The sequence below is a fragment of the Ahaetulla prasina genome, chromosome 2, assembly GCF_028640845.1.
Source record: "Ahaetulla prasina isolate Xishuangbanna chromosome 2, ASM2864084v1, whole genome shotgun sequence".
NCBI classification, from domain to species: Eukaryota; Metazoa; Chordata; class Lepidosauria; order Squamata; family Colubridae; genus Ahaetulla; species Ahaetulla prasina.
In genome coordinates this window covers 270472223-270487133 of record NC_080540.1, presented here as the reverse complement: position 1 = coordinate 270487133, position 14911 = coordinate 270472223, and the positions used below count along the sequence as shown (strand labels likewise).

The 14911-nt window shown below is 32.6% G+C and overlaps 1 protein-coding gene across 2 annotated transcripts in view; it reads right to left on the bottom strand.

Moving 5' to 3' along the window:
* The window catches only part of IQGAP2 (IQ motif containing GTPase activating protein 2), a 141466-nt gene that overhangs the window by 10375 nt on the left and 116180 nt on the right, over nt 1-14911 (bottom strand). For both annotated transcript variants that reach the window (XM_058169267.1, XM_058169268.1), the window contains 10 exons: nt 14672-14880; nt 12784-12933; nt 12148-12311; nt 11507-11731; nt 9311-9451; nt 8887-8971; nt 5868-6100; nt 5272-5404; nt 2869-2971; nt 1435-1576 (listed from right to left, as the gene is read on the bottom strand). In XM_058169267.1, the coding sequence (XP_058025250.1) occupies nt 1435-1576; nt 2869-2971; nt 5272-5404; nt 5868-6100; nt 8887-8971; nt 9311-9451; nt 11507-11731; nt 12148-12311; nt 12784-12933; nt 14672-14880 (1585 nt within the window). The remainder of the gene's footprint in view (nt 1-1434; nt 1577-2868; nt 2972-5271; nt 5405-5867; nt 6101-8886; nt 8972-9310; nt 9452-11506; nt 11732-12147; nt 12312-12783; nt 12934-14671; nt 14881-14911) is intronic.

Below are 14911 nucleotides of genomic sequence, written 5' to 3'. Positions count from 1 at the left end.
CTTAATAACTGTCTTGTTTAGAAATGAAAGTGTTTGGCTCAACTGTAGTTGTAAGTTGAGGACTACCTATATTGCTTTTTCCTTCAGTTGTTTATGAACTGAACTTTTCATGCTTTTTAAGAATGGCATAATTTGTTCAGTTATTTTAATAAAAGGTCTAGGATTGTGCAGGTGTTGCAAGGGGCAGCTGTGAGATTCCAGGAAAATTTAGAGAAGTAATTGTAAACAGGTGCTGTATTCATGCTCCCAGACACCATAAAGCAAACCACATGTAGATAGAACATAGACAGACAGATAAATCACAACACATAGAAATGACCTGAAACTCCTTCTCTACTAAGAACTAAATAGCATCAGTAGAAGTTAATTTTCATCATATTCCCACAGAACGTCTCTGTTCTTTTTATAAAAGGGCAGTTCAAATATTTCTAAATGTACACATCCAAGGCAGATGTTTCCTCTGGTTTCCTGAAAGTCTAATCTATGTCCTGCTGCTCAGTGTCTTTTTCATGTAACCTTATCATGAAACCACTTCAGTGTTCTTTCTATGAACTTTCCAATAGCATTTTAATTTAGAGACCCAGACAAATACCATCACACAAATCCAACATTGCACTTAATAATATGACAGGAATTAAGGAAATTTCTAAATAGCTATCACTATGCATTTGTGATTTTAAGAATGATTATAAAACTCAGTATTAAACCTATTGGGCTTAAATAATGTTTTTATATACATACAGACACATACATACATACAGTACCATAAAATTATATATCAATGGAAAGATTATTTAATCAAGAATGAAAATCAATAACTTTTTTGAAGGATTTGCTATTAGAATAGCAGTTACAGTATAAAGAAGAAAAGTGAAACACATAGAAAAAAATGAGATATACAAAAAAGATCACCATAGAAAAATTATCATGTCAATTAATACTTAGTTGGGTAACCTTTAGCATGAATTATGGCCTTACAATGTCTTCCCATGGAGTTAACCAAGTCTTTTAGTTCTGTAGCTGTTACAATGTGAAACCAAGATTGAATGATTGCTTCTATTAACTGGGTTTTATTGCTGGGTTGCTTCTGACTAACAAGTTTCTTTAGTTGGCTCCATAGATTTTCAATTGGGTTAAGGTCTGGGCTATTCCCAGGCCATTCCAGCAGTGGAATATTATTATCTTGAAACTCCCCCCAAAAGTGGTGTTATTAGCCATCAAAGGTCAAAAGTACACTTTTACCAAAAGGTTTCCACAATTTTGACCACTACTGTATATTTATTACTGTCTAATACTTCTTCTCATCATGTAGTCAAAGTCTACATAAAGATTTTCAGTCGCTGAAGAACACAATTATTAGTAATAAGTACAATTCATTGACAAAAGCCTTTTCAATACCATACCAATACAATACCATATATTTTAAAAACATACTTTATCATTAGGCCTTTAATGTCTTGTTCTTCCCCTTCCCGTAAATCGTATTTCCTGGTCAGTGAAAGAGATATTTCTGTTTTAACAAGCTGATTTAAAGTATTTTCCTTGTTTGGATCATTGGGATCAATAGCTCCTTCCCCTGCAGAGAAAAAAAAAGTTAGCACTTCCAACTTTTTGCTTATGATTTTCTTAAAAAAATGCAAAATCAGAACAAAAACCGAGAAAGAAACACTACCCAGGTAATGCTTACTTTAAAAAACTTTTCAATCACAGCAAAAATTCAGGAAGATTTTATGTATGAACTATACAAAGTATATTTTCTAGTTCAATTACTTAAACATGTTATTCTAGTGTGGATAGTTATGGGAATAAAAGAGATAAGAAATTTATAGCCAGCTGACTCTATGCTACATGCCATTCTGATTAAAATGAGTCATTCTGTGGATTGCTTTTGTTAAAGATTTGATTAGCATACACACAAGATGCTGGAGTTTCTCTGACAGTTCTCATACATATGATCTGATATTATTGGAGATCTGTGAAAAAATACTATTTTCATTTTTATCAATTTAAGAATCTCAATTATCTGCAAAAACAATTAATAGCTTGCGAAAATGCTCCTGTGCTTTTTCTAATAATCAGTTCTGGCATTAACTTTTGATTTTCATATTCACATATACATGTACGCATATGTAGCTTACTTACTTTTCAGCTGGCAAAACACCAGATAAAAAAAAAATGAATCTAAAATCATATGCTGACAGAAAGGACTATGAATCTACTGACTATATTGAATTACATGAGACTCTGTATTGCAAGTTCTAAGAGGGAAGAAATATATATATTGAGAATGCTGGAAAAGTTAAAACGTGTCTTCCAAATCTTTACTTCATAAAATTAAAGTAATGTTAAGGAATAAGAATGTTGAGTCACAAGTCTGTAGAGCGTATCTTAGTATCAGCTTCTTTCCTAGCAGACATCTGCAGATATAGGGGAGAAATGTCTTGTTATGCTGCTAATCAGGCTCTCAGACCAAACCTTAAGTAGAAAGTGGACCACCTCACAATCTTCTCTTTATTCATTCTGAACTTGATTTCATCAAATGTACCCTTTTCATGGCCATATATTCACTTGGGCAATACCTTAGCTACACTAAGAAAATATATGCATCCAGTTCACTTTGATTGAGATCATATTATTTTTGTCCAGAACTCTATGTAATGTTTTCAGGGGTCCGGTGTGGGTGTGGGTGGTTATGCAACTTCCATTGTGAAGAAAGGAAATACATTTTCAAACAAACAAAAATCCCGAGAACTTGCATTAACTAAACAAAACTATTGCTCTTGTTTAACAGATATTGTTCTAAATCTATGCATAGGTTATATACAATCTTTTAGTTGCCTTTTTGTGGTTTTTGTTGTATTTTCTTACCAAGAAAAGTCTCTACATCTGGAACTTTCCCCAACCCTTCTAACAGTTCATTTAAGACATCATTTTGGTCCGGAGCAATGGCATCCTGATGTTCTAATAATAGCTGTAAATGAGATTATACTTATTAAAACTACTGGAACAAACCTTATGTTTCCATATACTAATACTGTAAATATTTAAATACATAACAGAACCAGAATGATAGTATTATAAAAGGAAATAATCACAAGACACAAAAGGGATAATAAAAAGCATTTCAGGAGACATGGTAGAAGTAAATGCAATATGTATTCATACAGAAAAATACAAAACTCATATTCATATGGAAGAAATTATTTCACATGAACAGGAAACAAATCACCCCATTCTGAAATGTCTCTTCAATGCCATTTTAGGAATCAAAAAGCAGGAGGAAGAATTTATGTACAAGAAAGAAGATACAGTCCTAAAATAGATTCTTAATTTTTGGAATTGTAATTTATTCCACTGATTTGTTATTCAAAACTGCTATTATATATGCAAAAGTATGTTCTTCATCTGAAAATAATATCGAATTTTGAAAATTAATACTGTTCTTCACTTTCATATTAATTGGATTTAGTTAATACAGAATTGTCACAATCCTACAGACATTTGGCACAAAAATCACTTAAATTATTAGTCAATGAAACCAACATCAAATGTTTGATTTGAAGAATTCACTGAGAGAGGATTCTATTTAATGGTTTCCAATTCTATTACAAATCTATTGCTCCTACAAAATACCTCATTTCACAGCTGAGAATTTTAATAGATTTTGGATGGCATCTGCTGGCAGAAGAATCTATGTGCCAATAAACTGTGAGAGGGCAATTTTTTTATTATCCTCAGAACTGAGGAGCCCCATAGAAAAAATACAAAATAGGAGGAAGTGAGAAATTATTCTCTTCCTCTCTTCAGTGGAAGATTATTTTGTTCAATATGATTGGCAACATTTCATCCTTGCTATTATGGGAATGTTTTTGCTTGTTTTTCACAATAGTGCCTTTAAAAATCATTGTTCTTGTAAAAAAACAAAATGTTCTCTGGATTTCTGTAAAGTTCCAAATGTATTCCTGCAAAAATATTACGTATTTCAGTTTCAGGAAACTAATCAACATGTTTTAAAACTCAGGAATACTAAAAAAAAATTGAAGGTCAAAAAGCAGTTAAAATTTATTATGCTTTTTAAATATTTAAGCAATAATCTCAATCAAATGTTTTTAGAAAAGCATGCTGCATTAACTTTTCAACCAGGCTTTTCCTACAGTCAGCAAATATTAACACTATCAGAGGAAGTATATCTACAATCATAAATAATTATTAGAGATGCAGCTATGTTTCTTCAACTGTCCAAATTATCAACCTTGAAAGAAATGTTAATTTATAAATATAAACAGAATGACCATCCAAATTTATTTCCTCTAATTAGCTTGTCTACAATCAGTAATTTACTTGTGTAATAAATAAGGAAGACTATGATAATAAATAACTTCCATTAAATAATCATTATTTAACATTTCTCAAATTGTTATTTAAGTACGGCCACACTTTGAATATAATACCATTATAATTTTACAAAATCTAGTCCTAAACTTAAATTATCTGCCTATTGTATTAAACTCAGAACTCTGTAGATCAAATCTGAATAATTCTAATCTTTCAAGAGGTTAAATATTCAGTCATTAAATTATATCACATTTTTATGTTGCAAACAGGAAAAACTAAGAGAACTAGAAATATTTTATAGAGGAGTAAAAGGGAGATCTGAAATTAGATTTTAGATGTTCCTTTGTACCACTGCAGTTCCAGTTTTCTCCTATTTGGGTTATCCATTATATTTTTCTTGGAATATTTAAAATAAGGCATGGTTATAATGGTTATGTATAGAACCCAATTACCCTTTGCGTTCTTTTTTTAAGATTTATTTATGTTAAAACTAACATTCTGAAGAAGTATAAAAAAAGAATTTAAAAGTCTGCTATCCAACTGTAATTCCTTTCCAATCAGTATGAAGTGGATTATACATAAATGTAAAATCATAAACAGGTGTCTTTCCAAAAAAATGTACTAAATAGTCCTGCCCTTTCTTACAAAAATTGTTATATGCAGTGATTGTTAATGTTAACACTAAGAAAAAAGAAAGTAACACAATTCATCTTGTCTTTGAAAATCTATTAAACACTTTTGAATATTTCCTAATTTAAAGAACCCTAAAGAAATGATTTTTTATTAATGTCTCCAAGTATTTGCTCAAATCTTCAGGTTATCACAGAAATCTAATTCCAATAGGAAGAAAATATTTGGTTTCCATTATTAAATTATACATTTTACATTTCAGCTCCATGGTGCTCAAAATTACAACTTTCTTTTGTATGTACTTACTGAATGTGTGTTGATAATTTCTTCAATAGATATATATATTACTGGCTTACTAAGAGTCACCATATCAGAATATTCATCAATATTGAATTTTTCTTCAGGTTCAGGAACCACACATGCTGCTTGAAAAAAATTCCTACGGTGGAAAAAGAATAGAATTTCAGAATACTACATATATATGCCACCACTATCCAATTGCTTAAATCTAAGATAGTATAAGATGGTTTTCTAACTCTATATGGAGAAAAAGCATTTAAAAATACATCTTCTCCTTAGCGTTAACTTAAGAGAGTCAATAGTAGTTTAATTGCATCTATTTTCAGGCTCGTGGAAAAGCCAGAAAAAAGATGGGCTTCTTCAATGAATAGCAGAGTTGTGCTGTGCTCTTGCAAGGTCTGAATCACACCTGAGAAATATCTGATACAAGCTCAGCCTTAACAAGAAGGCAGAATCTGAATACTGAATGTTAAGAAAATAAAATGTTATGAAAAGAAATGAAGTTAAAACCATCAAGTTTACAAAAATATATAATAAAGTGAGCGATATGTAGAACAGATCCTTTCAACTCATGCTTTATAATACATTAGATGAGCACAAACCTGAATTTCTCATATGTTTCGGAGAGATAACTATTCATTGATGAGAGATGAGCATTTTCCCCTTCAAAGAGATTATTTGATGCAGCATGTTGAAGGACTTTGGCTACACAACCTAAATTTCTCCTCTGATCAGAATGTATCTGCCCTCCAGCTGTCATGTCAATGATGTCAAAACCATCAGGTGCAACAATAGCTGGATTCATGAACCGATAATACAGGAGATTTCCAACAATCTATGGGGGAAAGTCACTTTTAGATACTTCTACTTGGCATATTTATTCACAAATTTAACCCTACTTCTTAAACAATTAGTTATATACTACAAGTTGGAGAAGGAAAATCAGGAATAAAATCCAATAGGTTTGGATCAAACCTATGATGCACATCACTACATCACTTATCTGAAAATATAACCGATACCTATGTCTAGTATAATACTTAGTATGTTATTATAATAGTTATAATAGTATGATACTTATCATGCTACTTAGAGAAAATAAACATTCTCAACATTTTCAGCAATAGGTGTTTATGTAAGAATTAAGATTTACGTAAATAAGAAAATGTGCTCTTCTTCCCCCAATAATTACATGCAAGAAGGGAGACATGAACATTTTAAAATCATTTTGTTTATTGCATGTGAATGGGTAGGAGGTGCTAATGGATGCAGATAACCTGCTGAAAATCATAGATTCTTTGAACATCAGTTGCATGAGAAGAACCATTTGGTGAATTTTAACTCTTTTTATAATGCCAAAAGCATTTTTCTGTCTTTTCTTCTTTTCCCCGTAATTTATCCCATTTCCTTCTTTTTTGCATCCAGTTCCCTTCCTTTCTTGATACAGCTATTTATTCCTTTTCCTCTTTTCTATTGTTTCTTTCCTTCTCAAATCCTGGCAGATATATCTATACACGTATACACATGCTTATCTACCACTCAAACATTTATGGGGAACGAATCTTCAGGATTGGCTGAAAGCTGGAGTTGGCAATGAAGACTGATAAGATGAAAATTAGGCATGAGGTTTTTTTCTGTCTTTATGCTAGGATGAGCAAAGGAGACTGTTTTAAATTCAGTATCATCTTCCTTTTCAATAAAAAACTGTTTCATAATGATAAATTAAGAAGTATTTCAAATAGATGCATTGTTTGTTGCATTTTGTCAAAACAGTCACATGTAAATAAAATATTCCCCCCCCCCCAATAATGGAGATGTGGTCAGTCTTTCTGATTTTATATAATAATAATAATAATAATAATAATAATAATAATAATAATAATAATAATAATAATAATAATAATAATAATAATATCAGAGTTGGAAGGGACCTTGGAGGTCTTCTAGTCCAACCCCCTGCCCAGGCAGAAAACCCTACACCATTTCAGACAAATGGCTATCCAACATTTTCTTAACAATTTCCAGTGTTGGAGCATTTACAACTTCTGCAGGCAAGTTGTTCCACTGATTGTTCTAACTGTCAGGAAATTTCTCTTTAGTTCTAGGTTGCTTCTCTCCTTGATTAGTTTCCACCCATCGCTTCTTGTTCTTCCCTCAGGTGCTTTGGAGAATAGTTTGACTCCCTCTTCTTTGTGGCAACCCCTGAGATATTGGAACACTGCTAACATGTCTCCCCTAGTCCTTCTTTTCATTAAACTAGACATACCGTATTATGTATTATTAATATGTATGTATTATTACTATGTTTAATATGCATTAAACTAGGCATACATATGTAAAAGCCTTGCCATTCCAAACTGTAAAGTTTAGTAATGAATACACACTCAGTTACTTTCATTTCCCCCCCACCCCCCTGCTCATTTCATACTAAAAAATAAGATAGCTTTCTTTGGCAGAGCAGTCTCCATTGCCTTAAATGACCATTTGCTAAGTATAGTAAGTTTTGGAAAAAACAACTCGACACCAAGAAATTTCTTCAGTATGATAAAAAATTTAGAGCTGAAACATTAGAGACTGCCTAAAGAAGAGAGCAAGAGCAAGTTTGATGTAACGATTAAAACATCAGACTAGAAACTGGAGATTGGGAGGCAATGGCAAATCCCTTCCCCAAAAAAACCTTCCAAGAAAACTGCAGGGACTAGTCGATACTGACTCAAAGGCACCCAAGACCAAAACAAAACAAAAAGAGTTATTGAAGTAACAAAAACCCCACTTGAATGATCAGAGAACTCAGACTGGATTTTGACTCATATGGAGAGCTAGAGTTGAATTCAAGTTATCCTCCTTCCAGAACTCATAGAAAGTCTAAAGCTGGGGGAACTGCAAGTTCAACCCTCTTCTCTTTTTGAGCCCTTCACACATTCAGACAAATGCCTAACTTTTATTGTGAAGCAGGTATTTTGCATGCTTCAGCTTTCTAGTCTGGATAAAATATTACATTGCCACTTTATACGAGCATTTTCAAACCAAGACAAATGCAAGAAATTAATTTGTTCCAACATTAGAGTAATAAATTGTTTTTAAAGATTTATAGATAAACAAAAATATGTTACGGCTTTTATTTAAAGACTACTAAGTCCTACACAAATCTCCCTTTACTCACAACTGATAAAAATAGTCAGGCATTTCCTGCCATTTTGAGGGACACATTTGTCCAGTACTGTAAGCCTAAAAGAGTTTTGATGTTGTTTGAAAAAAAAAAAGAATACATACTCTAACACAGAAATTTGCAATTATTATTTGTAACTGATTACATTTACTTATATTCTGTAATATACTTTACTAAAGCACCTAATATGCAATACTGCATATAAATAAAAACTTAATTAATTTTAAAAACATCCCATTCACATGAATGATATTGACCCCCATATTGTATTATCAAAAAAGGTTAAGTATCACTGATCTTTATCTAAGAAATCAGTTTTCAGATAGAAATATATTATATTTTTGTCCTGATTCTCCTAAATTAATCTGTACCCAATGCAAATAAATACATAAATTCCCTCTCATATATTTAGAAAATACAATGAAGCTGTCGAATCACCCTCGCAAATCTACCTTTAACAGCTCATCTTCTGTTGCATCTGGAAATTTCTCATGAAGTGAGTTCTTCAGAACTTTGGCTATATATCTCAATCCATAACTACATGCAAAAACAGATGAAAAAGGAAACAAGTGGAAACTTGGGATGAAAAACAATATATTTAAGTCAAAAAATATATTAAGTCAAAAAAGAAAAACAAAACATTGCATTTAAATATTTTAGAAATAAACAAAAAAGGATGATATATCCAAAAAAGAAAAAAGAAAATACATTATGAATGTTTTTCCAAATCTAAAGAATGGGATTGGTAATAGAGATGTAAATACTTCCCTCTGCTGGTAAAATATCATTATAAATTAAAACAACTAAGAAATTACAAAATAAGTTTGCCTTTTATTTAAAAGTTCCATCAACTTTCTCAGAGGTTCCTAAACTTACGGCATTAGGTTCAGAGATGAGAATATGGAGGCAAGGACTTTATCAGTTACTGCTCTGAGACTCTGAATTGAGGATTCTAGTCGATTCATTACTTCAGGGTGTGCCAACGCTTGTTCTGTTGTTACATCATAGGGTAATTTGCTACAAAAAGAGAGAAGAAAATTATAATCTAGAGAGCACAGAATTAATATTTTAGTGAGCATTTTAAAAAATTATACTTCAGCTATTTTATATGTTACTGAATTTGCTGGATTGATTATAATATTTGCATCATACCTTATTTTAACAATACTAAAGCGTTATTTTTCTGTGAATTTATTGATATATCTCCAATAATCCTACAGGTATTTTTGATGCATTTGATTCTACCACCAACCCAATTTTCTTTGACTACATCTCATTTTCAATGCAATTTGCCTTCCATCATTTTTAATTGCAACAGCCCAATATACCAAAGTGATTATCACTAAATGTAAACTGCCAATACTTCCATTTATTTAAAACACTGAACTATACTTCAAATGGGATTTTTTCTACTTTGATAGGAAAATAACAATTTAAATGGAAATACGTTCTCTCACATCACCCATGAATTTCAAGATACATATGCACATATATGCAAAACATTTTAAGAAATTATTTTATGTAATCTTTTTACTAAGGCACAAAATTGTAATGACCCTTCCAGGAAACACAGCACAGTCAGGAAGTTTTTTAAAAAAAAATCTGAGAAAAAAAGAAATATTGAGACCCCAAAGTATTCTAAAAAGAAATGACTAAATATTATTTATGCAATAAAGGGCACAATTGGGATGAATCTAAAGATTATAATAAGACCTGTAATTCATTTTTATAGGATGAGTAGCAAGCATATCATACTTATAATAGCTGTGAATCAGTCTACTCAGATGTATTTCATTTTTATGTATCAAACCAACAATGTTTTTTTAAATGAAATTACTGTATTTTTGAAGTCTCTCTTTTGGGGCAGAAGAGCCTCATTCAGCAGAAACACAGAAGACTTCAAGTACAGCAAAGATGAAGTTTCACATTTGGAAATAATATTAAATACATAATGTATATAAAAATATTGCTGTCTTTAAGCATTTCATTCAGATAACAAGATTTTGTACTTCATTGTTTTGGTGAGCTGGTTTACTTAACTTCATCCTGGAGAAGTTCTCCAGGTCATACTTTCATTATTTGAAAGCATATAACAAATCCATCAAATCAAAAATTACTTTTCTACTTACATAGATTGCATGGCCATTATGTTTCTGAATGTGTTGCATGATTGTCATTTACCCCACTTTTTGAGATTAAATAAATACAATCTATTTTAAATCATCACCCTTAATTTAATATCATTATTTTTGCAGAACCTAAAAAAAACTAAAGTTGGAAACATCTTCAGAAGAAAAAACAAGAAAGTCCAGTTGCCTCCAGAAAAGGCACCTTTGGAACAACCATGACCTGAGAAGCTGACTGAGAAGCTCTACAGACTTTTAGCTACACAATTTGGGATGAACACCCTTTGAACGGTGTTGGAATAGGAGTGGATTTTCAGAGAAAAATTGCAGACTACAGGAACCAGGAGCACTACTCAGGTGACCCTGAGGACACAGATAAACCTTCAAGTGCTTCAATGACTCCCAAAAAGGATGCAGATTACCAGCTGTCTGCAAGGAATATAAATCCTTCCATTCCCCATTATCCTGTCAGAGCTGAAGAACCTTCATGGATGAGAAGTGAAACATCTTCAAAACAAAAAACAAGAAAGTCCAATTGCTTCCTGAAAAAGCACCTTTGGGACAACCATGACCTGGATGACTGAGAATCTCTACACACATTTACTGCAATGTTTCTCAACTTCAGTAGCTTGAAAATGGGTGGACTTCAACTCCCAGCCTAGCTGGCGGGGGAATTGTGGGAGTTGAAGTCCACCCATCTTCAAGCTTCTGAGGCTGAGAAACACTGTTTTTCTATGTTTTAATATAATCTTCCCCACTCTAGGGTTCTTCAATTATATTGGAATTCACTTCATATAATTTCAGTTGTTATGAGTAACCAATATTTTTTTCTTTGCTGTTTGTCAACTATTCCATCATAATCCTCTTCTTTCATCCCAAATTTTGCAACAGCACCTACAGGGACTGACAAATTGAAATCAGTTTTATTCATTTGTTGCGTACTGACCTGGCCTCTCCAGTCTGCATTTCCAGCTGGTTTACCCATGCTTTGTACACTTCCACGGGACTTGTGTTGATGACTAGGGATTTGTCATCCATTATGTCCTTTACCACTGATGACAATAACTGACGCAATGTATTCTGCCCTCGTGCACCTCGATTGAAGCTAACCACCATCTTTATGACAGTAGGATTTCCTGTGACAATATCCTGAATCTGATCTACTTTAGAACTGCAGTAAAGAAAATTAGCAACATTTATATTTTGACTTCAAACATCAAAACTATATTTTTGATATTGTAATGAGTTTTTTTTCCATGAATCAGGTTTTTTTAAAACTACTCTACTTAATGCAAGAATTAGATGAAGGAACATTTTGAAATATACACAATTAACCCACATCATTTCCGCTGAAGTTTACAGCCTGATCCTTAAAACTGCTTTAGTGTGATGCAAGAATGTGATGCATTGAGAAACAAGAAACAACTTCCTACTTTCCCATTATACGAAAAACCCATTATATTCCCTACATTATATTATCCCATTATATTCCCTACGTTTAAAGGAAATATAAGTTTAAAGCATAGTTTATCTCCATTGTGCCTACTCAAATGAATATTAAAAAGTGAATTGAACTAATATGCATACTTTATTTCTTCTTCTAGAGCAGTTTTAAACAACTTCAGAAGTAAGTATTCTTCTCGTTGATTAGAAGCATAATTGTATAGTGTGAAGATAACTGTATCCATAAATTTAGTGGATTTGTTCTGGGGCATCTGGAAAATGAGCTTTGCCAAGTAAGTTGGATTAGTCTGTGTAAAGAATATTAGAGTTAATAGAATGAAATATCAGTATGTATTTTTCAATGATTGAAAATTATCTTTTAAAAACATTACCATTAGACTAGAAATCAAAATTACTGTAATTGCATTATTGACATAAAATATATTATGTTAAACTAATGCAGCACTCTAGCAATTTTTTCACTTTGTTAGTTCTCAACATATGACCATTTATCGTATAACCATAATACCTCATAAGCAGGGGATTGCGAGGTTTGTTCAAATTGATTTGAATTGGTTTGGCTTCAAAACCAATTTATATTGTAACATTATTGTGTATTTTATTTGGCTGTGAACCGCCCTGAGTCCTTCGGGAGAAGGGCGGTATAGAAATTTAAATAATAAATAAATAAATAAATAAATAAAAACTGCTACTGCCACAGCCAATAAAAGGACATCTATAATCCTCTGCATTATAAGTCCTCAGTCACTGACTACTTACCTGAAGAAGGTAAAACAAGTGTTGATACGCTTCCAGCTTTTTTCTCCTCTCTTTGCTCAAGCCTTTGATGCCTTGCTTTTCCCCAGTTACCATCTCTTGCAGCTGGTTTTTGCTTTTTTTGTTCAGCTTCTTGCTATGTGACACAACATCCTGAAAAATGAAAGCCATGCCAACATTTCAAATCTGATATTTGGTAGAAATTAAAGTTTGCTATTACATCAAATTCATTTCAATTTAGCATTTTGAGAGAAATTCATAGTATGGCTATGAGTACCTAATAAATTACAAAAATAAAACCACTATGACAAAAATATATCCATCCCTGAAAAAGAAGAGATTCAGTGCTTAGAGAATAACTTGACTCTAAGCCCCAGCAACAGAAATACAATTTCTTATGAGAGAGAGTTTAAATAAAATCTGGCAATTGAGAAGAGGAAGAGAAAGAATAACCCTTGGGTTTTTAAACTTGAAAATTGGTGACCCCTTTTGTAATGTTAACATATCTTGTAAGTGCAAGAAGTACAAATACCCAATTTAATAAAATGTTATTGTCCCTTCAAGGTAAAGGTAAAGGTTCCCCTCGCACATACGTGCTAGTCGTTGCCGATTCTAGGGGGCGGTGCTCATCTCCGTTTCAAAGCCAAAGAGCCAGTGCTGTCTGAAGATGTCTCCGTGGTCATGTGGCTGGCATGACTCAACGCCAAAGGCACATGGAACGCTGTTACCTTTCCACCAAAAGTGGTCCCTATTTTTTCTACTTGCATTTTTACGTGCTTTTGAAACTGCTAGGTTGGCAGAAGCTGGGACAAGTAATGGGAGCTCACCCCGTTACACAGCAGCACTAGGGATTCGAATTGCTGAGCTGCCGACCTTTTGATTGACAAGCTCAACATCCTAGCCCCTAAGCCACCGCGTCCCTTACATTGCCTTTTTTTCCCCCTGACAGGTTAGCCTATTTTCTAATTAACTTCTGGTTTTAGTGCGTTTATATAAGAAAATTTACAAGACACATTTGAGGCCGTGTGAATAAGCATGGATGGTGGAAGATGCTTCTCTGCAGCATGCCAACTCCCAACTGCTCCCAACAATATTTTCAGTTAGAAAATCATGTTAAAAATGTAAAACCTCATGGCAGCAAATCTGGCAGAAACTAAGACAGGTATTCTCAGGCAGTCTGTTGAAGCTGAATGCCTATTAAATTCAAATGGATGTAAATTGATGTAATTTACATAATGTGCATTAATTATGTAATCAGGGTAGATAAAAAATTATATCAACCATGTCAATTTATATTTCTGCCATTACACTAATGATGTAATTGATACAACTAAATTATGTCAGTTATCTGGATTGCTTCAGAAATTGACTGCAATTTCTGCAACTGACTATTTGGAGTGAAGCCAGACCAAAATTTTGTCTGTTGCATCTTAAGTCCATTGACAGATGCATACAATAAGGCTTAATGGATAAATATTCTAGATACCTATTTAAGCTCAAATAACATCTCTGTCTTTGTGATTGATCAAGAGGAATTGCTGGTCAATTGCTGGTCCTGCGTTTTTTAACAAAAAAGAACCCAGAAGCAAAGCTAGTTTTTCTTACTTACACATGTATTTATTTCTAGAATTCTCTGGAAAACCAGACAGAACTCACAATTACCGTTGCCAGGAAATTATTAACCAATATTAGTAAGTATAATATCAACACATAATAAACAATATTATTTCAGATAACTTTTAATATTCAGTCAGAGACTACTTGCATGAAATCAAGTCCCAGGCCACAAGTTTACAGGCTAAAAGGCAAATAAAAACATGTAATAAAAAGAAGAGAAAAAAGCAAACCTGATTTTAATTACTACAGTTGGGAAAACAGTATGTTCACTAACCTGCAATGTTATTCTGTTTTTAACCAGCAATCCTATTTTAATATCCATTAAGTTCAAATCTTTTTCCAACTGTTGACTAGATCGGATATTGGTGACCACCTCTTCCCTTAGCCTTGTAACTTCTAGCTCTTCTTGAAAATCTAAATCACTCTGATCCATGAGATAAGCAAATTTGCGCAAGACATTCAAAGGAGGATTTTCAGAACTAGCTATAAATGAAGTAAACAAATTAAAAATTAC